The 20,290-nt window shown below is 35.6% G+C and overlaps 2 protein-coding genes across 6 annotated transcripts; both read right to left on the bottom strand.

Annotated features, from left to right (window-relative positions):
* Positions 1–1,329: 1,329 nt before the first annotated feature.
* Positions 1,330–10,073, bottom strand: LOC111011716 (BRASSINOSTEROID INSENSITIVE 1-associated receptor kinase 1). 2 transcript variants are annotated; one of them, XM_088128343.1, is made up of 12 exons: positions 9,560–10,073; positions 8,857–8,989; positions 8,685–8,756; positions 8,230–8,293; positions 7,773–7,849; positions 5,246–5,317; positions 5,062–5,133; positions 4,898–4,974; positions 3,741–3,869; positions 3,311–3,652; positions 2,635–3,029; positions 1,330–2,189 (listed from the first exon to the last, which is right to left on the bottom strand). In XM_088128343.1, exons 1-12 carry the CDS (start codon positions 9,642–9,644, stop codon positions 1,875–1,877), a joined length of 1,833 nt encoding a protein of 610 aa, XP_087984469.1. In that variant the 5' UTR covers positions 9,645–10,073; the 3' UTR covers positions 1,330–1,874. The 2 variants fall into 2 exon arrangements, with proteins under 2 accessions (XP_087984469.1, XP_022141276.1); XM_022285584.2 differs by lacking the exon at positions 7,773–7,849 and having other exon boundaries at positions 8,150–8,293; positions 9,560–10,071.
* A 2,082-nt stretch (positions 10,074–12,155) lies between these two features.
* LOC111011717 (ERAD-associated E3 ubiquitin-protein ligase HRD1B) lies at positions 12,156–19,225 on the bottom strand. 4 transcript variants are annotated; one of them, XM_022285587.2, is made up of 8 exons: positions 19,049–19,225; positions 17,403–17,946; positions 16,881–17,057; positions 15,943–16,092; positions 15,652–15,854; positions 15,141–15,291; positions 14,691–14,970; positions 12,156–12,594 (listed from the first exon to the last, which is right to left on the bottom strand). In XM_022285587.2, exons 2-8 carry the CDS (start codon positions 17,933–17,935, stop codon positions 12,424–12,426), a joined length of 1,665 nt encoding a protein of 554 aa, XP_022141279.1. In that variant the 5' UTR covers positions 17,936–17,946; positions 19,049–19,225; the 3' UTR covers positions 12,156–12,423. The 4 variants fall into 4 exon arrangements, with proteins under 4 accessions (XP_022141279.1, XP_022141277.1, XP_022141278.1 ...); XM_022285585.2 differs by having other exon boundaries at positions 15,141–15,297; positions 19,049–19,224; XM_022285586.2 differs by lacking the exon at positions 19,049–19,225 and adding an exon at positions 18,793–18,971 and having other exon boundaries at positions 15,141–15,297.
* Between the last annotated feature and the right edge of the window lie 1,065 nt (positions 19,226–20,290).

The raw sequence follows: 20,290 nt of genomic DNA, 5'->3' as shown, positions 1-20,290 counted from the left end.
TGAAATTAAATACAAATTAGAGCGGGTAGAATAATGTTAATCATTGTTCTTTTTGTACAATAATATTTAGGAGTGGATTCCGAATTCACAATCTTTTAGTTAAGACTATGCTGGTTTAATTTTCCTTTGACAAAAGTTACCAAAAAATAATATTAATTGCATGGAGTCAATAATGTGATTTTTGTACGACTTTCTTGCAAGCACACCCCTCTTGTGATTTGTCAAAGATTGGATAAGAATTTGACAAAATCATCCTAGACACAAAATTAAGTCATTATTAAAATTCAAATTAAAAGTTCATAAACTTATTTGATAGACTTTTAGTTAAAGGACTTATTAAACTAAACTCACTATCATTGTAATTTGTAATATTTTTAGTTTTTTTTCCAAGTTTAATAATTGCGAGATTGGATACTGAACCAGCCAAATAACATTTAGATCTTTCAAGTTTGATTATAATTATAATTTGAAATAAAATATAGAGTTGCTCAAAATTCTACCACTATCCATAATCAATGTCAACAAATTTCTTACATGTCACTTTTTTCTTTTAATGTCAGATCATCGCCTCTCTACCACTAAAAGAAATAAAACAATATGATATATTTCTTAACCACATTTTACACTTTTTTCTAAGTTTATAAGTCAAGATATGAGAGAAGATTCAGAAGTAAAACTCATCTGCATCTTGATGTTTGTGAAATGAGAATCTGTAGATCATGAATAGAAGGTTGCACCCAGAATTCTGATGAAACAACAAAGCTATTAGAGTAATTACTTCATTTGCCCCATTTCATTAACTTTCTAAGATCATGCTCTTTATTAATTGATATTCGTGAGTGTGCGAACCAGCTTACGAACACCTTGATTAATCTCACGGGACAAGTGTCTCACCCTACAACAATGCTATGTATTTTACAAAAGAAACGAACGGCCACGAGGAAACACGGCCCGAGATCACCCCCAACTGTTAATAACCATAAGAAAGCTGTAATTACAAAAGAATTTTATGGGATTAAAACACCGCTGAGGGTACAGAATATTGCAGTTCAAGGTTATAATCTTCCTGTCAAATCATCTCTCCAATATCTTTCAGCTGTATTGTTTAGTTATCAAATAATGTTGACTTTGACAATTTTAAAAATATCTCAAAAAGCATTCTGAAGTGTAAATAATGCTTCTCTCAAAAGTGCTTACAGAACTAGTGATTCGCCCATTCAAAAGTACTTCCAAACTCACTATTAGTAACTCAGGTTTCGGTCTCGATCTTCATGAGTATTTATGCGGAGGAATTTAGACAATTCAGTGAAAATTAATCACACCAGATCCTAAAAAAATAGGCCAAGAAAAGTCTTCATGATTATAATAATATGTACTCTGGGTTCTCCAGAAATCAAGATACAAACACTGTTATTGTAGACAAAACCTAATCCTGAGAAAAATAAACTAAGAGAATTCAATGATTCATCAAATCCAATCCATCAAAGTGATGTAATATAAATTTATTAGCAGTAAAGGAAGGGAAATTTGATTTGATTATTAAAACCAATAGATTTATGCAACATCACTTCATCAGATCAAATTTGAAAAATTAGTTGAATTCTCAAAAATTAAAGAGTTATTTGGAGAGGAGAAGGGGGAGGGGGGCTGCTATTATCTTCTGGTTTGTTGCTAATTTGGTTAGCAACCCCTCTAGAAATTGCTTAAATTACTCAGATTTGAGGTACAAGATGAACAAAGCTAAATTATGATAATATTATTTCTTAAAGAAAAGAAAAAAGGAGAAAATTATATGCACAAATGTGATATATAGAGAGAGAGAAGAGAGAGATTATATATATCACTCTGAACTTACAAGAGGGGGCTTCAAGGAATCATCTTGGACCAGACAATTCATCAGGAGGAATTTCAGCAGTAGAGTCAAGAATCCAGGTAGTACTCGGGTGAGGATGGCGGCTGACGTCTTGATGGAACCGCTCCTCTTTCTGCCATTCTTCCCATCTTTCGGCCAAGCCATCACCTTCAAGCATCCGTACAACCTCCGACATCTTAGGCCGCTCTGTAGGCGTGCCTTGTGTGCACAACAGAGCAACTTGAATAAGCTGCTCGACTTCGTCATCCGCATAGTTTCCCGCAAGATCAGGATCAACTAGTGTTTCCAACCTCTTGTCTTTCAGAAGTCCTTTCACCTATAGGTCCCAATTCATGAATATAAAAATGAATACTTCCCTAGAGTCCAAGCTACTTAACTGCATCTCAGCTACTGTCACAATCTATCTATTGCTTGATCCCAAATCTTAATCTTGTATACATTAATATATCAAGTCACTAATGGATCATACAACTTTAAGGCGTTCAAATATATACCCGTAAAGTTAATCCATGGTGGTTAGACAAAAATATACTTCTTATGATGCCTTAATGATCAAAACCTAAAAGGCCGATGAAGCAATGTTAAGAGATACTAATAAACTAAATTATCCAACCCCCTTTAATTTATTGTACTAGTATGAAGTGGGAGTAATGTCATGTTTTACTCATATTGAAAAATATTAATAAACTAAACCATATTTTCAGAGGTGCCAAAATATTAATGAAGATCATCCAAAGATATCGCAGTAAGGCAAAACGTACCCAATCAAGAAGCATGACATCATCATCATTTGCAAGCCGAGCAAGATCAAAGGCCCTCTGTCCAGTTATGAGTTCAAGAAGCATTACCCCATACCCGAAAACATCAGTCTTTTCAGAAGACTTTCCAGTCGAAAGGTACTCGGGCGCTATATGCCCAATTGTTCCACGTACAGCAGTTGTGACATGAGTATCTTTGTAGTCCATGAGCTTGGCCAACCCAAAATCACCCACAACAGCTTCGAACTCCTCATCAAGCAAAATGTTTGCAGCTTTCACATCACGATGAATTATCTTAGGATCACAATGATCATGTAGATAAGCAAGCCCCCTTGCAGATCCCAAAGCAATGCGTTTTCGGTGCAACCAACTAAGTGGAGGTTGTGTTTCTGAACGCTCTGAAATAAAACCAGAACGCGAGAGTTTCATGTGAAAATTCATCATGTGGTGTGCAAAACATGTTGATTTTCATTTACTGATCTCGAAATGGATCTTTCTGTTAAAGTTCCAATAGTTTAAAAGTTCATAAAGTAAAATTTACGTCATTACGGATTCACAAGATAAAGACCCCCTCAGCGAGTAATATTTTTTATTGTACCACTGCAACTTTATGCAGAGTTTTAAAATCCATTATTTATATTGTGTGGTATAAAAAAGAATACTCAACATTCAACAATACCTCTTAAGCATGATGCTACACTTCCATTAACCATATATGGATAGACCAGCACCCGCTCAGTTGGTGTCATACAAAAGCCACGCAGGCGGAGCAAATTACGATGTACAGCCATGCTAATCATCTCCACTTCTGTTTGGAATTGCAGCTCCCCACCCTGGGATCGCTCCTCTTTAAGTCTTTTAACTGCCACTAGAGATCCATCAGCCAGCCGTCCCTTGTAGACCTTGCCAAAACCACCTTTCCCTAGAATTTGTTTGTTGCTAAAATGATCTGTTGCAACTTGTAATTCACGTAGAGAGAACCTTTTGAGCTGACCAAGATGAACTTCTGGATCCTCTTCGGCTGTATAAGAATAGAAATGGAACACATAAGCCTCTAACATGACGTAGGAACACAACATTTTGATAGCTTTGTTGCTAAGTACACTAACCAGGTACATCAAAGAAATGATCTTGTGGTTTCTTCCGACGCCACAGAGCAAGTGCAATTGCAGGAGCAGCAAACAGTAAAGCAGCAGCAGCAGCAACTCCACCAGCAATTGCTCCAGTGGCACTATTACCTAAACCCATGCATCAAATTGAACAGGAAGGTAATAACGCCATAGAAAGATCAAGCCAATAGTTTAATCAACAGTGACAAATGACCATATATATCTTTTTTTCCCCCATGAAGAAATGTGTTTTTCTTTTCTTGATAATTGAGAAGTTACAACAAAAACAAGAACTTACCCCCTCCTCCTTTCAGACCCAGAAAAAATAACTCAAATGGTTCGTGATATCCAGTGGAGTAGTTACTAAATAAAGAAAATAAAGAACACAACTCTACACTCAGCAATATCTACTCTCTCACACCACTGGACATGTTTTTCTTCAAATATCTTATGGTTCCTATCCAACCATATTTCCAAAATAATTTCTTTAATCATATTGACCCATATCAACTTTGCTTTTAGACGTCAAAGTTGAACAGTCTAGTTATTGTAAATGGCAGCTATGAGTACTGGATATAATTATGTTTAGAGAAAATGAATCAGGCACAAGGTATAATAGAATACAGGAGAAAGATCACACTATCTTATGTCTTTACATATTAATATTGTAAAAAAGATATAAGAGTAATGATCCAACAGTAATTCACTGGATGGTATCAGGCGAAAAGCATTTAGCTAAGATGTCTAGGCAAAGAGTATAGGCCTTCAACTAAACTATATTCAACTCAGTATGCTCATCCCCATCCAGGTGCAATTTTAACAGATGTAAAATTAAAAAAAAAAGTTAAAAGGTCACAATTACTGCCAGCAGGACAACTAACTGGACTTTGTATGTTTATTGTTTTCATGTGTTTTCTTCACTTCTTTCTAAAACAATTCTATATATATATAGAGAAGAAAGTAGAATACAAAATGTACTAAGTCAACGAGGCAATTTCAAGACCTCCAAGCTTTTGAGAAGCTTGGAAATCTCTCTTTAACTTGGAGCACACAGAATAGCCAAGAAAATCAGTAAAATTTTAAAATATGAAGTACAATCAACGGATATCAAGTAACACATTTAAAGAAAAGTATAAGAAACTTGTATGATACCAAACCTGATGCAGGGGTTGGTGAAGGTGGTAAAGGAGGTGGTGGAGTATGTGCAGATTCATTAAGATTATTATGAGCAAAACTGCATAGAGAAGGATGGTCAGCAATTCTTAGTGGGCTATTGTAATATGATAAAGAAAGAAAACAATGAAAACACAAAGCTCATTACCTGATAGGGGTAAAAAGAGAGAAAGAACCATTGACCGGAACATCTCCAGTTAGGCCGTTGTATGAAAGATCCCTGCAGTACAATTGAGTGATAATGTTACCTTAAACAAAAAAGAAATGGACATGACATAAAAACAGCAAGAACTACAGGTCCTGAGGAATAATATTAATAAGCAAACACTCACAGGACTTGCAAGGATTTCACATTAGTTAATGACATTGGAATAGTTCCCGTTAAGCTGTTGTTGTTAAGACGCCTATTTTCCATATGGAGAAGAAAATCATGTTAGAGATCCACTTTATAGTGAGTTCAAAAAAGCACAGAAATACAACAAACGAAAGGAAAAAACACAATCAAACTAGATACAATTGAGCAAGGATGCCACACAGACATATAAAGCAGTAATTCAGATTTGAAGATGACACAGGAATATAAAGCAGCAACTGTGTCCGCAAGGATTTAACATTAGTTTTCTATTGTAAATTGGTGTGAAGCAATGAATTCTGACGAAACCAAAGACCAGCATGACCAAACTTTTGTAGCCGTCATTTGTGTGCTGTGCATGACTTTTGTAATTAAAAATTCACCTATCTCTGCCAACTGAGAGTCTTTTCAATAATCCCTTTGGCTTGGTGGGGATGTCTCAACTCCCATCATTTTGTATACCTTATCTCCCTTGGGTTGGGATTATGAAAGTACAGTTTCTTATTAAAGAAAAAAAGAGCAACCTTTTTTCAACCTTTGGGAATCAATGCGGTTCTTCTTGGTGCATTAAATCCAATTTTTTTTATAATTACTATTCAACTTCTAATTATGCCAATTGGAGAGCCTTTTGATCCAGCATACTTTTGTACTTTTGTCTCTCATTTGTTCAATGAAATCATCTTTTATCAAAAAAATAAACAAATAAATAAGTGTTGGTAAATCACTAGATATCCCGTCTCTATTAACTTTACCCAAGCAATCTCCAAAGACTCTTGTACCTTTCTTGTTCCACTTGCTAAGAGAAAATTCTCGATGTCTATTTCATTATTGCTTATTTCTTTTATGTCTCAAACCAAAAGTAGAAACATATTCTTTTCCCTTCTTCAATAATGAGTTGTGTTCAACAACCTTAACCACAGAAGCCCAGATGCTGCTAGCTAACATAAATAAAAATTTTAAATAGAAGTGTCTGTGTGGATTTCTTCACGGGCCAAACCAGGCCACCACTTGGGGTAGGATGACTTAAGCCACATGCAATGCTACCCCATATCAGTCCTCAAAGTGGCTTGTCAATCACGTTTTCCTTCCCTTAAACAATGCTCCTAAAGCCCTTCCTTGGATTAGGGCAATACAGTAATGAATAGTTTGCTCCAAAACTATACTCCCTCAAGAATAAAATGTCGGGCGAGATGGAGTTGAAAACCAACCTACACTTTCCTGAGGCCAACATCTAAATCAAATTTAAGGCAAGCTTGAAAAATAACTAACCAAGCCTCCTCAAGGAAGCTTTGTGTGGTAGGTGTTGCTTCTTCACTTCTCCCGCGCTAAGTCATACTAAAAAAGAATAAAGAAACAACACGTAGGGCTGCTTGGAGAAAAGAAGTGTTAGTGACATCAACATGGAAATAGGGGATATAGAATCCAAAGCTGTTGCTGAGAGTTCAAATTGGGTCATTGGCCATTAAGTTACCTAGGGCTGCTCCAAGGAGAAAATCCAAGTAGTATTAGCTTTTTTGAGGCCTGGTTATTACATTAGTTAAATTGAGGATTTACATCCACCTAAATAGCATCCTTGAAAGAGTGAAATTAAATAATGAAGATTGAAATTTCTCACATCACTTCTTAGTTTTTTCAACTTCAAATTGGAGTTCTCTTTATAATTAATTCTTTTTGTAATTACCCAATCAATGTTATTTGTGTCAATTTGAGGGCATTTTTATAGGGTCACGCTAGATGATTGAATATGCATAAGAAAGGTCAATCCCTCCCTCTACAACACAAAAAACAATTCCCACTTCTAACATCTCACCCTCGTTCATAGAACAAAATCCTGGTTATCACAAGTATGGCTACCCTATATTAAAATGAGAATTTCGTGTTGTCCAAAAAAGCGTAGAATAAGGTCCATAGACAGTTGGCTCCTTTTAAATAGAAAGAAATAGCCAAACCCTTCCGTTGGTCGGTCAATCTCATAGATCTAAATCTGAGTTCTTCATCATTCTCCCTTGGTTTCTAATGTTCTTTATCTTCTGTGTTTGTATTGCTCTTGTTGAGATATTTCTATCTTATTTTTCTCTTTTTCTTCTTCTTTCTTGTTCTTTCACCCCTTTGGGGGTTTGTATCTTGAATTTTTTCCCTTTTCGTAAGTTATTTTTTGTTCAACAAAAAAAAAAAAAAAAAAAAACTCATAGATCTAATCTCCAAGCAAACCCGAGATGGGTGACCACGATCCCAACCTAACCAACAGTAGGGCATAACTAATCAATGCACCCCTGAAAATGGCCTTCTCAACCAAGCCTAATTAGCCATACCATGTTTATGTTGATTGACTTTGGAAGACTTCCGTGGACTAACTCCATCCATAAACCTAGAGCACCAACATTCATAACCAAAGCGTCCCACCAAAAATACCCAAAAATCACCTTCTGATTCTTAAGTCGGTGAGCAAGGAGGAGCAACTACTACATAAATGAGCCACTTGTGGCATGAGTGGAAGGGAGTAGCACCTTGATCTTGTATAGGTTGGGTTCCGTTTGAAGAATTGAGCCCCTTGCAAAGAAAGCCAATCTGCACTAGCCTTGTTCTAAAATTTTGAAAAGTTAAGTTGAAAATATATGTATAAAGTAGATGTGTCTTATTCCAACTATGCATAAATTACTACGAAGCTGACATAAAGTTGACTACTCACTTGAGATTTTTTTTTTTTTTTTTGCTCTCTTTTCAAATCAAATCAAACTATTAAAAGATTAAACAAAAAAAATTCATTCTCCAAAAATTAAATCAAACAAACAAGTAAAAGCATGGGCAAAAGAACAGGAAAATATCAAGCAGATGCTAAACAAGTTTACTGAATGGGGAAAAGATTAAGGATGTGTAGCCATACAGGAAACGCAGTTTTTCAAGCTGGCCAAGTGTGACGGGTATGGGACCAGTTAAATTGTTCAAGTAAAGATCCAAGCTCACCAAGTTTGTCAAATCCCCAAGCTCCTTTGGAATTTCTCCATTAATATTGTTACTATAAAGCTCCCTGTCATATCATATCAGTTCACATTATTTACAAATATTATTATTAACGTAAATTAATTGCACCCCCTTGCTTTGACTTTATAAGAATATAAGCAGCGAAAATCCAGTCAATTGAATCATTGCTTTCTAATTTGCAACCCTTCATAAAGGTATAAAGACTAAGATGTGTACCATTTATGAGAAATGTAATTTATAAAATTAGGTAAGAAAATAAATGAAAATATAGTCATTGGTCAATCAAAAACAAAACCAGCAAACTCCATCTACAAATCTTTTGAACCGCCACAACCCGAATGGGAAAGAAAATGCAATCGCAATGGAGAATAAAATAAAAAAAATTTATAAAAAAAAAACCAAAAGATCGGTGCAGGCACAAATTAATGAACACTTACAAATATTGCAAACTCCGAAGCTGACCAAGTTGTGGAACTAATGTTCCAGATAGATTTGCATTTCCAAGATCGCTGGGCAAATAAAAAGGGAAAGATTGAGGGGCCAGGATTCATGATAGAAAATTCCAAAAGCAACATTTCTTCCAAGCTCCTAGTAGGCATAGAAGCTTACACTCGAGTGACACTATTCTCACTGTCACAGGTGACATGGAACCATGTGCAGGGATTAACAAGTGTAGGATCCCAACTCTGCAGGACGCCATTGGGATCTTGCAAATTTGACTTTAATGCATTCAAAGCATCGCCTGCCCCCACGGAAGTTCATAACAATTAGTCCAAGAAACAAGCATACATGAGCACAGCACGTAGTTCACATATTCAGAATTTCAATTAGACAGGAAAACAAAGGGAAAACAAAAAAACTGGGTACAATGAAGCTGACGTCTTTAGAAGGCTTGGAGTTGATTGCAGTCACGAACCGCAAAAACTTCAAGTTCTATTAAATTTCCAAGAGGCTAAAGCTTGGCAATAAATTTAGCAAGTCACTCGCAAAACACATAAATCCTGCTTCTTAATCCAAACTGTGCAGTCCTATCCCAGAAATGTAATCGCGCAGGTCGGCCTGTACTAAAGTTATGCGCAACGTACCTAGGAAGAAAACCCGCGACTGGAAAAATGCTGGAGTGGTTTCATTCAAACTATGCCCAGATAGCTAACTAATTCCCAAGCACCCACCCCAATCTATATATCAGATTTCATGACGATCATAACGGCACAGATGGGACACATTCGTCCGTGGTTAACGGCATCAAATCGTACAGAAGAAACAAAACCCAGAGGGAAAAAAATTAGCGAGTAATTCAAGAAGCAAATACCTTCAGGATTAGCAGATATCAGCGAAACGAAACCGAGCACCAAAACGATCCACAGAGAAGACGAAGAACCCAACATCACCGACATATCGCAAACCAGAATCACGCTCTTATTTCACACTGGGAACAATTAGCCATATCGAACACAGAGACGACGAGGATTACGAATCAATCTCCAGGAGCGGAAAGAGATCAAATCCCAAAAGAATCCTGGAATCACAGCTCCGTCCTCATTGACCAATTGATTCCGCGGAACCTTCCAGGAAGCTGCCGAAAACGCGAGGGAGCCCCGTTGACCGCAACAGGACCGAGGAGAGTTGGAGTAAAGAATCGAACAACAAATGTCACAGCCGAAGAAGAGATGGAGGTGGCACCATGCAGAGCTTCACGGCTTCCATAACGAAGCCGGAGAAGGAAGCTACGAAATTGCAGAAATTGAACACAAAAAAAATGTTGAATTTCTTTGAAACCAAACCAGAAGTCGTTGCTATGCTGTAGACCTGTCTTAAGGAAGGGCTTACCTTTTCTTTTTTTTTTCCTTTTTCTTTTTTCCTTTTTCCCGTTTGAACGGTCAAACCACCTTCCCACCGGCTACCGGCTACCGGCTGCCAGAGCGAGACAGCCCCACCCTTGTCTCTTTTTTTCTCTCTTTTTTCTTTTTTTTCTCTCCTAATTTCTTCTTTTCTTCTTCTACTTGTGAATTGTAATAGTTGGAGTGAAGGTAATTAAGATTTATGTGTTTATCCCCCCCTATTTAAATACTTAAAACGTTTATTTTAATTTACGTACTTTCCACTTTTTATTTATTTTACTCTATCTATAAATTTTTTGAAATGTATTTACAAATTTGTATTAAATTATTTTCATTGAGTATAAATTATTTACAAATTTGTCAGTAATTTAATTAAGAGATACAAATGTTTAAATAATTAATAGTGTTAGTTTGTAGAATAACATTTCTTTAGTCAGGATTAGATAGTAGATACATAGTTTCAAGAAAATTGAAGGATTAGATGAAAAAAAATGTAGTAAATTTAAAAGTTTAAAAGTTTTTATACTAGACTATAAAATTTTTAATTTTTAATAAGTAAATGTGTGGGAGCGTATAAAAACTTTCGTTGCAAACGTGGAAGGTTGATGTTTGAAAATAGTATAGTGTTCAAAATATAATTCGCACTATGAATTCATTAATATATTTTAATTCAACCGTCCTTATTCTTTTTTTTTTTTTTTTTGCTAATCTATACCACATGCAACTGACATTATGTCACGCAGAAGGTGGGCCATTTACTTAAGAAAAAAAATTGAATTTTCATTTTAAAAGTTGTAATATTATCCAATTAAATCATAAGTTTAAATTATAGTATTAATTGTAGACAAGAGATTCAACCAAAGATTCGCTTTATGTTTTGTAGAGATATAGTGTCATTTTAGGATTTCATTTCTTAGTACCACGACCGAAATAAATTCTTGCTTCAATTATTTCTTCCAAATGGATGTTCCAATATCTTATGACAAAAGACGACCTTGCGAACTGAAACATCTTAATAGCTAAAGGAAAAGAAAGCAAAAAACGAGTCCCGTAGTAACAGATCCAATTCACGATGCATGGGGCGAAATGCTGGTTGAAGCCCCCGAATGGGGACCTATCGAACGGGAATTAGTAGTAGTGCTGCTTGCTAACAATCTCTTTTGGAGGACAGCGGACGTCAGAAATTAATGTGAATTATGAATCTTCTTCGATTTTTGGATAACAACAATAAAGTGGGAAAACGATTTCAAAAGATGCTTTCGAAGTGAAAGTGAATTATGTCAGATGAACGCTACTCTTCAAAAGAAATGGCGTGATTTGCCTACCTATATTCATAGCATGACGAACAGGAGGATTAAAGATTCTCGAAGGATGATATTGAAATCTTACTAGAAAAAGAAAGACGGAAAAAAAAATTTAATTTTGCAGTGAAAGTTGCGGATCTCTTCGCCCCCCTCTCCCGACTCAGTCACATGCAACCAGGCTTGAAACCCGGCCCACTCTCCCTTCTGTGCGCCCAGACCAAAAAAAAGTATGGTCTCTCTGAGAAGAAAAGAAGAACATATCTACCTTGAAGACCTTCTGGAAAGTCGCCTATGGAAAGAGCATACCCAACTAACAGCGAGCCTAAACCTTGAAAAAGGGATTGCGTCGTGGTGGAGTGCTGTACCCATTATTACATTATTTCTTCCAAATGGATGTTCCAATATCTTATAGAACTGCATTAGACTATATTGAATATTCAATAGGAATTTTCCAAATTTTCTATCGATTACGGCAGGTTACTCACTTCCTGTTTCAAGGAAAAAGAAAGCAGTTTTCAAAAACAATCTCAAATAGCCAATTTTTTAAATGGATATTAAAGACCATTTGAAAGAATATATCTTATTACCTATACACAACACCTTAAAAGTCAAATATGAAGAATAGAAAATGTGACTAACACAATTCTACTACCTTTTTGTTGCCACTTCTTTTTAAAAGTCCACTTCCAAACAATCAATTGAATTAAATTGCTTTTCAAAAAGCACTTTTAGACCAAGAAAATAACAATCAAACCAAAACAACTTTGAATAAAACTCTCTTCATTTGCTAGAAAAGAATTTTCAACATTCTTTTTTGACCATCGATAATTGCTTGCTTCGAAGGACAACCAATTCAGCATTTACAACCAATCATCAGCAACACTCACCACTACCCTTTGCAACCCAGCGCCAAATAGGAAGAAGACTGCTTTAAAATTTTACCAAGTACATCTTCCGTATACAAGAGACATCTATGTCATTCTGAATCTGCAGTCTTGTATTATTACACAATATAATTATGCACATTTCTTCTATCTCACCATCCTTTCGATTTCTCCTGCGGGTGGATGAGATTCTGAAACCGATGAAGATGACGACGGTGGTGATGATGCTACACTTTTCCCTTTCTTATCTGCCTCACCTGCTCTTGTGCTCTCCTCAACTTTTGGATTACGGAGAAGTTGCAGCTGCTTCTGTAGCATCTGTTGCCAAAAATGAAATTCTAAATTTAGAAGGAAAAAGTTATTGAGATAGAGGGCAGAGACTAAAACTAGTTTGAATGGAATTGAATAAATACAAATTTATTTGTCAAAAAGATGTCTCCTGAACTTATCTTTTTTTTTTCCTTTTGTTGATTAACTTTGATATCTCCTTAACTTATCACTTGTACCTTCTTAATAATTTGAATTAATGGCTGTTTTCAAATATTTTTACCCTCTCGTTACAAAATATATATATAAGGTTTTTTGGAAGCGGTGTGAAAAGAAAAATTTACGATTATTCAAACAAAAATCTCCAAAAACATGTAACTATATCTTCCTTCCAAAACTACAAGCTAGTTGCTCGACCTCTAATTGAGTCAAGTCCTTGAAAAAATATATTTTATAAAATAAAATTCCAAGGGCTATTGAGGATTAGATGTAAGAAATTGATAGAGGAAAGAACTTTCACGTGGCTTTCTTTGAAGATTCCAAGGGTCATTGGGGAAAAATTGTAAGAGATATACGGAGGATAAAACTCCACAGGCTATTCCAAGGACTTTTAAACATAGATTTTGATCCAAGACGAAAGTCTTTTTGGAACTTAATCCACTTGGCTTCCCCTAAAGGGTAGACTCACTTTGATTTAGGTAGTTTTCAAGGAGATCGTGTACAACTTATTTCGGTTCAAAATATCAAGGGCTATTATATTAAGGAGAAGTTGGAAGAGACATTGCGAAATTTTCTATTGGAAGGGGTTGAAGAGAGGGTCCCATTTTGAAAAGTCTCCTTGTAACTCCTCATTGTTCTTAGTCTTTGTTTGTTTTTTCTTTTCGCCCAGAGTTTGTATCAGTGTTCTTTTATTTTCGTTCCTTTTCATTATATCAATGAAAAGTTTTTTTTCTTGTAAAAATAAATAAAGAAAGAAAACCAAATAGAGGGGGAGTCACATTTAGTTAACTATAAATTCGTGTCAAAATCATGTGAGGAAGGCGGGTAGGAGACTGGGGACTTGGTTTGTAAAAATATCACACCCTTTCATTCAAATGGTTTTGGTTGTTTCACCTAGAACAAGGCCTAAGGTAATAGAATGTATGATATTTACTCCAACAGTAGGGATCTACTCCAAGCTCTAAGAACACCTTTTGGAGACTATTATACTCTCCGACAGTCTCTCTTCACTTAAATCCTAAAAAATGATATGATTTTTTTCTTGGCTGGTTGTTTTAGGGAGGAATAACACCGTGGTCTTCACCCAATGAATCTCTTAGTACCTCTTATTAATGTGGATGTGTAAGGGTGCCTTAGAATGTTCAAATCATTTATGGCTTTGGCCCTTTTGCTTCTATGATCCGGTGTCGTTTATGGCCGACTTTTGGTGTTTAAATGGTTCTTTCAACTATTCACATAATGATGGAGGAAGCTCTCTTAGACCATCTCTTTCGAGATAAAGTCAGATTATTAAGCAAGTATGTTTTGTTTGCCACTATTCGATTGGAAGTAAACAAGGAAATATTCTTCGACATAGATAGGTCTTGGAAGGAGGTTTGAGATTTGTCACGTTTTTATGCCTTTCTTTAGAGGGATTACTTCGAATCTCTTTTGTAATCATCCTATTCTCTTGATCACCACACGTAGGGCTCATTGTAGTCTTTTGTTCTTTTTGGTAGCTCATGTTGGTTGGGCCTAGTTTTGGTTGCACCCCTACGGTAAACCACAAATATAAAGCAAAAAAGTTAACTTCTTAATGAACATCAAAGGTCAAGGAAGAAAACAGTACAAACGAGAAATCCAAACAGCATTTCAGTCTATCGTTTTTGCCTTTTTCTATTAGACAGAGGAACAACGTACTCAGAGATAAACGTGAGAGAATCAAGAGCAATTTAGTCCGATCATTTGAGTTTTCTAAGAATATGAATCCCAAGCATGTGTACATGATTGTGATTCCCGAGTTAACCGCCCATGGGCATGTGTGCAAACTAGCAACAGGGTAATAATGTTGATGCTATTTGTTTTTTGTATGCCATTTCATTTTTGCTCAATAAAAGTTTGGTTTCTCGTTAGAAAAAAAATGTTGATGCTATAAGTAAATAACATACCTCGATCTGTTGTTGAATAAATCTTTCTTGATCTTCAAGATGTAAGCCTGATACATTTTGACTACTACCCAATCCATCGGTATTGTTCACAGAGCCCTCTCGTGGCTGGAAAGGAACAAAAAGATTTTGGGGGAATTGAGTGAAGGACAGGTTTGCAGGTCCACCAGTAAATGGGAAATATTGTGGTTGCCCATTGGGAGCTTGTTCTCCATTCGGTTCTATATTGTTGGAGTCAGCCAAAGGTCTTTGAGTCTGAGGGACTACTGCATATCCAGGAGACCTGTAAATAAACAAAATAAACTTTCTGTAATACTCTACTCTCTCTTAAGGGTGTTGTGGGGGGTGGAGTCGATGCAAGGGGAGAAATGGCCTTAATATAGGAGTAAATTTTCAAGACGTCAAAAAGGAGAATAAGATAGGGACTGCATATTTTGCAATAAAAAGGCATACCATACTAATGTGCTCGCACAAGGATAAACGTATGATTTCTCATATATTGAAGCAGCCGCAGCAGCAGCTTGGACTCTAGCCTGATGATGACTCAAATTATCGCCAGCAACACCCGTACCACTCGAATCTTGTGCAGATGAACTTGTGGTTCCTGTTCCTATTTCCAACAGAATGATGAGTCAATACTTCAAGTTTCAGCCTGGTATACCACCATATTAAAAAAATAATTAAATGAAACGAACAGTTCCAGATTTGCATCAAGAACTTCTCCCTTAAAGAAAGCAGATACACAGAAGGGAATGCTACTAGCATGCACCAAACAACCAAACATTTAATGCTGTTTATCAAAACAATGAGATCATGTAAAATATTGAACCAACTTATCAAATTAACAACTGCACAAGATTTAAAACCTTTCAGTCAGGCGGTAAATTGAATCAAATTGTTTTTTGGAGGGAACAGAAATTTCAACAATGGAGATTGAATTTTAATTGTTACTTGGTGCACTTACCTTGTTGGTTAGCATCATGCGATCCATGATGACCTCCAGCTGTGCTTGAACCTTCAGGTGGTACAACAAGGGCTCTGCAAGTGGGACAAGTATGTTGTCGCTCCAACCAGGACCGGAGGCAGTGGACATGGAAAAGATGCCCACATACTAGTTTCTTCGCAACTGTCATTTCTTCACGACAAATAATGCATGTTGCATCACTTCTGCAAATCAATAAAGGGAATCTTAGTAGCTGCCATAAAAGTACTGAAAATATCAAAAATGTAAAATGTTGACCAAGCTTAGACGCACGAATTGAGTTCTTCAGGCGTTGCATCTGGAAAGCGATCATTCATGTTTGAGGTAATCTTTCTATAACGGATGTAATCTGCAATACGAATCCTAAAATTCCTAAAGATCTCATAGAGCTCCCGGATTAAGTGCAAAGGCACGCCATAAGTCCTGCATGGGAAAACTCAGCAGAATCAAAATGTGAAATGAGGATGAAGTTAATAAGATCAAATACACAGAAAATTGAAGCTGAATGGAGGAAATAAAATCGTGCGTTTAAACTATAACATCTATTAAACACCAGCATGTGGGCAGAAAAGTTGTGTATTACTCTTCTTGGGGCTTTAATTGACCTCCTTATCTCCTCACTATGTACTAAGCACTTGCACAAGAAGAGAGCAAGGAAGGAGAGAGCAGATAATTGAAAATCCAAAAGAGAACCATATAAATGAAATGGATTCTAACCTTTCTATTATGTTTACAGTCTAGCAATTAAGTCATGACCTTGGAGTTCTCATCCAAAAAACTCCGAGAAATTATTGATCAGACTACTCACTACAGGTCATAGCATTTCTTTAGTGCAATATATGCATGTAAGCAGAAAGATCTGCCTCTTTCAATCTTCATCAAGATTTTTTGTCTCGATGGAATGAAACAATTTTTTTAAGAAGAAACAACTCATTGAAAAGAATAAGGATGTAGAGAATATTCAAACAGTCAATGTGAAAGCAAACTACAACATATATCGAAGGGCACAAACCAAGTTCCCATATCTAATTATTCTAGTTTGCATAGTATCCTTTGAGAAAAGTCAGCATCCTCCTACTTTAACATTTGAGTATAAGCAATATGAGCACATAATGTACTTGTGTACATTTTCAGAGAGAGATTGATTCTGAACTTCCAGTTCACAACAACAAGATAGGCTATAATGGCAAGGGGTGTGCTTGACTACTCACATGAAAATCACGAGAAAGAAACACAAGTACATCGACAAGTGAAGCAAGTCTCGAATAAGTTCCAAGTAGAATGTATAGACAGGCTTCTTTTCCCATTGTCCCTCCATGAGTACATCGCTGACATAGAAAATATACTTCACAAATGTTGACACTGCCGTTGTTGCAAGAATCATATACCTGAAAAACAGAGTCGTTGACTTTATTTTATAATGACGTAAGCACCTAAGAGGTCCAGGAGCATACATCATAAGATATTTAGAAACCTCGCTCTAGCCAACAAAGACTAAAAACGCACATATAAGATCCTCTATAGAAGATCTTAAATATAAAATTCAAGCAATAGTTTGTGACTTCATCTAACATAATCTTGGTATCTCTGACATTCCAACCTCAAATAATGACTTGAAATTATTATGGTACCAAACCCGTTCAGTAAATTTCAATTAGGTAAACCACATAGTTTGAGCTTGCACGAGTAAAAAAGCAGGATAAATTATCATACAATGGAAACTGACAACTTACTCGAATGAAAAGAAGAGGGAAACTGAGGCCTTCCTTGTCCGTATCAGATACTCAATCGAATTATAAAAAAACAGACTATCAAGAATGAAGAGGAAACTCAAGAAAGAAACAATCCGGATATGAGACAACAAGGGCACTGATGGAGTGGTTTCCATGTATTCAACCCTCTTCTGAGCCAACCAATGCAAAGCTTTGATCAACAATAGAGCTGTAACCATACCAAGGAATGCAACAGAAAAATCTTGCCGAAAAATAGTGATGGCAAAGAGGATTTCCATCAACTCCTTCCATGATTGTTCATTGAGCCTCTCGACCTCTGCTTCTCGGAGAGAACCAAGAAATATCTTTTTTGTTAGCTGCCACAAAATGCACATGATGACTAAACCCATGTTGAGAAGAAGCACTAGATTGATCTTGGAAGTTGATAAATAGACCAATGCTGGGTAAAACTGGCCTCTACTGTTGAAGGCATGATAGATAACCACTATGGTTGCAATGAAACTAATCCCCGCATATGTTTGCAGCTTCATCATTTTCTACCGCACTGCCACATGAGAATTTGAATGTCAGCCAAATGAAACAATATATATGATGCTAAAATATCATTGTTACCTATCTTAAAAATATGAAAAATTAGTATCTGCATGGAAGACATTTAAATTTTGAAGTGATGCCTTATAATTGACTCAGCATTACGAAGTTAAGGCCCTGTTAAATAACCATTTTGTTATTTTATTTCTGTTTTTAAAAATTAATCTTGGAAACACCACTTTGATAAGTGTATTTCTTTGTTTTGTTATCTACTTTTTAAAATATTTTTGAAATCTAAGCTAAATTTTGAAAACTAAAACTTGTTCTTCTGTTTTAAATTTGCGTTATTTTTTGAACAAATTTGAAAACGTACCAAATAAATTGCGAGTAAATAAGCATAATTGTTTAAAGCATAAAACTAAAAACGAAATAGTTATCAAACAGAAAACATACCAAATTGAAATTGTGGGTAAACAAGCATAATTTTCTAAAACATAAGACTAAAAACGAAATGGTTATCAAACAAATAATGATGTCCATATCTCTTCTACGCCATCAAAATTGCCAAAAGATGGGCCAAATAAATAAACGGAGGACAGATCAACCGCTAGGTCCAAGCTCCCTGAGTTGAACTAGAAAATATAGGAAACTGTACCGGAGGACATAACGTACCCAATTGGGCAACCCAGTTAACTCAGTTTACGTAATGCCAGAAAGTTCCCAGGTTCCAATTTCCACTCAAATGTGAAAATCACTGAACATTATAAATTTAGCCAAGCTATACGTTATTTATCGTATCCACGCGATAAACACGGCAAAATTCGACTCGGATTAATCTTCCTAAGGTTTACAGGACTACCTTAATTTCCTATGATCTACGCTGAGTTCATCGATAGCGTTTCTGCAGTCGATAACACCCACCGGGCAGGACATTTTTCTCCTATTGTTCAAGCCCCGTCGTTAGTTCTTTGTCGACGGGCCGTGTAATGCTTTTGCAACATGATCCGACAAAACTTGGTGAATAATAAACCCATAATCTTGGAGTTACAAAACCTATTGACCGAGCAAATCCAGAAACATCAACAGATAAGTTGGTTTTCGAATTGAAATCTTGCCTGATTGATCGGCGACTACGGCTGTCAATGGCCGGCTAGATCTCGGCGCCGATTCGAGTGGGAGTCCAGGACGATGATATGAACCTGAAAATTTTGCAGAATAGTGAGGAAATGAGACAGGGCCAGGAAGGAATCCGATGTTAGGGTTCCTCTTTCTAGAATTCTTGTTACATTTTTCGGATGAGTTCTCCGATGACATCGTTTTACCAATCAAAGTCGGCCACGTATTCCAGTGCAGTCAATCCCACTCCTACTTGAAATTTAGAAATATTCGTACAAAATAAAAATTAGCAAAAACGCTTTTTTTTAATAAATAAACTTTAGGCTTTTTTTTTCGTCTACTTCCGAATTTGGTCCAGTTTAAATTTTGTTTCGGTTTTATCTTTTGATAACTATTTCTATTTTTTATTTTTTATTTTTTATTAAATATTTAATAGTTAATAAAAAATATGTTAATTATTTAAAAATATAATTGGGACTACGATCGAAACATGGAGGGATATGGCATTCATTGTTCTTAGAGTGGTAATCCGACCCTCCATAGATTTTTACCATCCTTAGTATAGATACAATAGGAGAAAAGTAAAAAAAAATACATTCATAAATAATTTTCGATAAATAGAAAGTTGAAAGCAAAATACAAATAAAAAATCTTGAGAATAGAAAATATATATATATAGCGATGACAAAATTTAGGAAAAAAAATATAAGTTTGAGATATATTTTGCAAGAGAAAAAAATAAATAAAACATAAATAAATGTTGCAATTGAAAAAGAAAAAGAGATAAAATTTGAAGATATATTTGCTAGATAAAAAAATAGAAAGAGCAGAACATTTAAGGCAAATTTGACAGACACAAGTTTAGCAGAATAATAAAATTACAGAGATATAAAAACGAGTTAGAACGAACATAAATAAATAAAAATATAAAGATAGACATGAGAGATAAATTGTTTAGAGAGATAAATTTCAGTAAAAAAATAATTTAGAATGAGAAACAAATTTGTTTAAGATAGAGATGTATTAAATAAATATTGAGCATTGAAACAAAAGAACACTATTTTGAAAAAAAAATAAATATATTTTTAAAAGCTAATTTTTAAAATATGCATAGAATTTTTAAAACGGTTAGGAATTTAAGAATTAATGAGTTATCAAACAAGTTTGTGTTTTGAAAACTAAAATCTAAAAGCCAACGGTAGAAAACAACGATGGATTAAATGAGCTCTTATATATGGTGG

Source organism: Momordica charantia, assembly GCF_013281855.1.
Source record: "Momordica charantia cultivar OHB3-1 chromosome 10 unlocalized genomic scaffold, Mcharantia_2.0 BLBB01000010.1, whole genome shotgun sequence".
In the NCBI taxonomy this organism is placed as follows: domain Eukaryota; kingdom Viridiplantae; phylum Streptophyta; class Magnoliopsida; order Cucurbitales; family Cucurbitaceae; genus Momordica; species Momordica charantia.
Note: the sequence above shows the minus strand (reverse complement) of the source record. Positions and strands in the feature narration are given on the sequence as shown.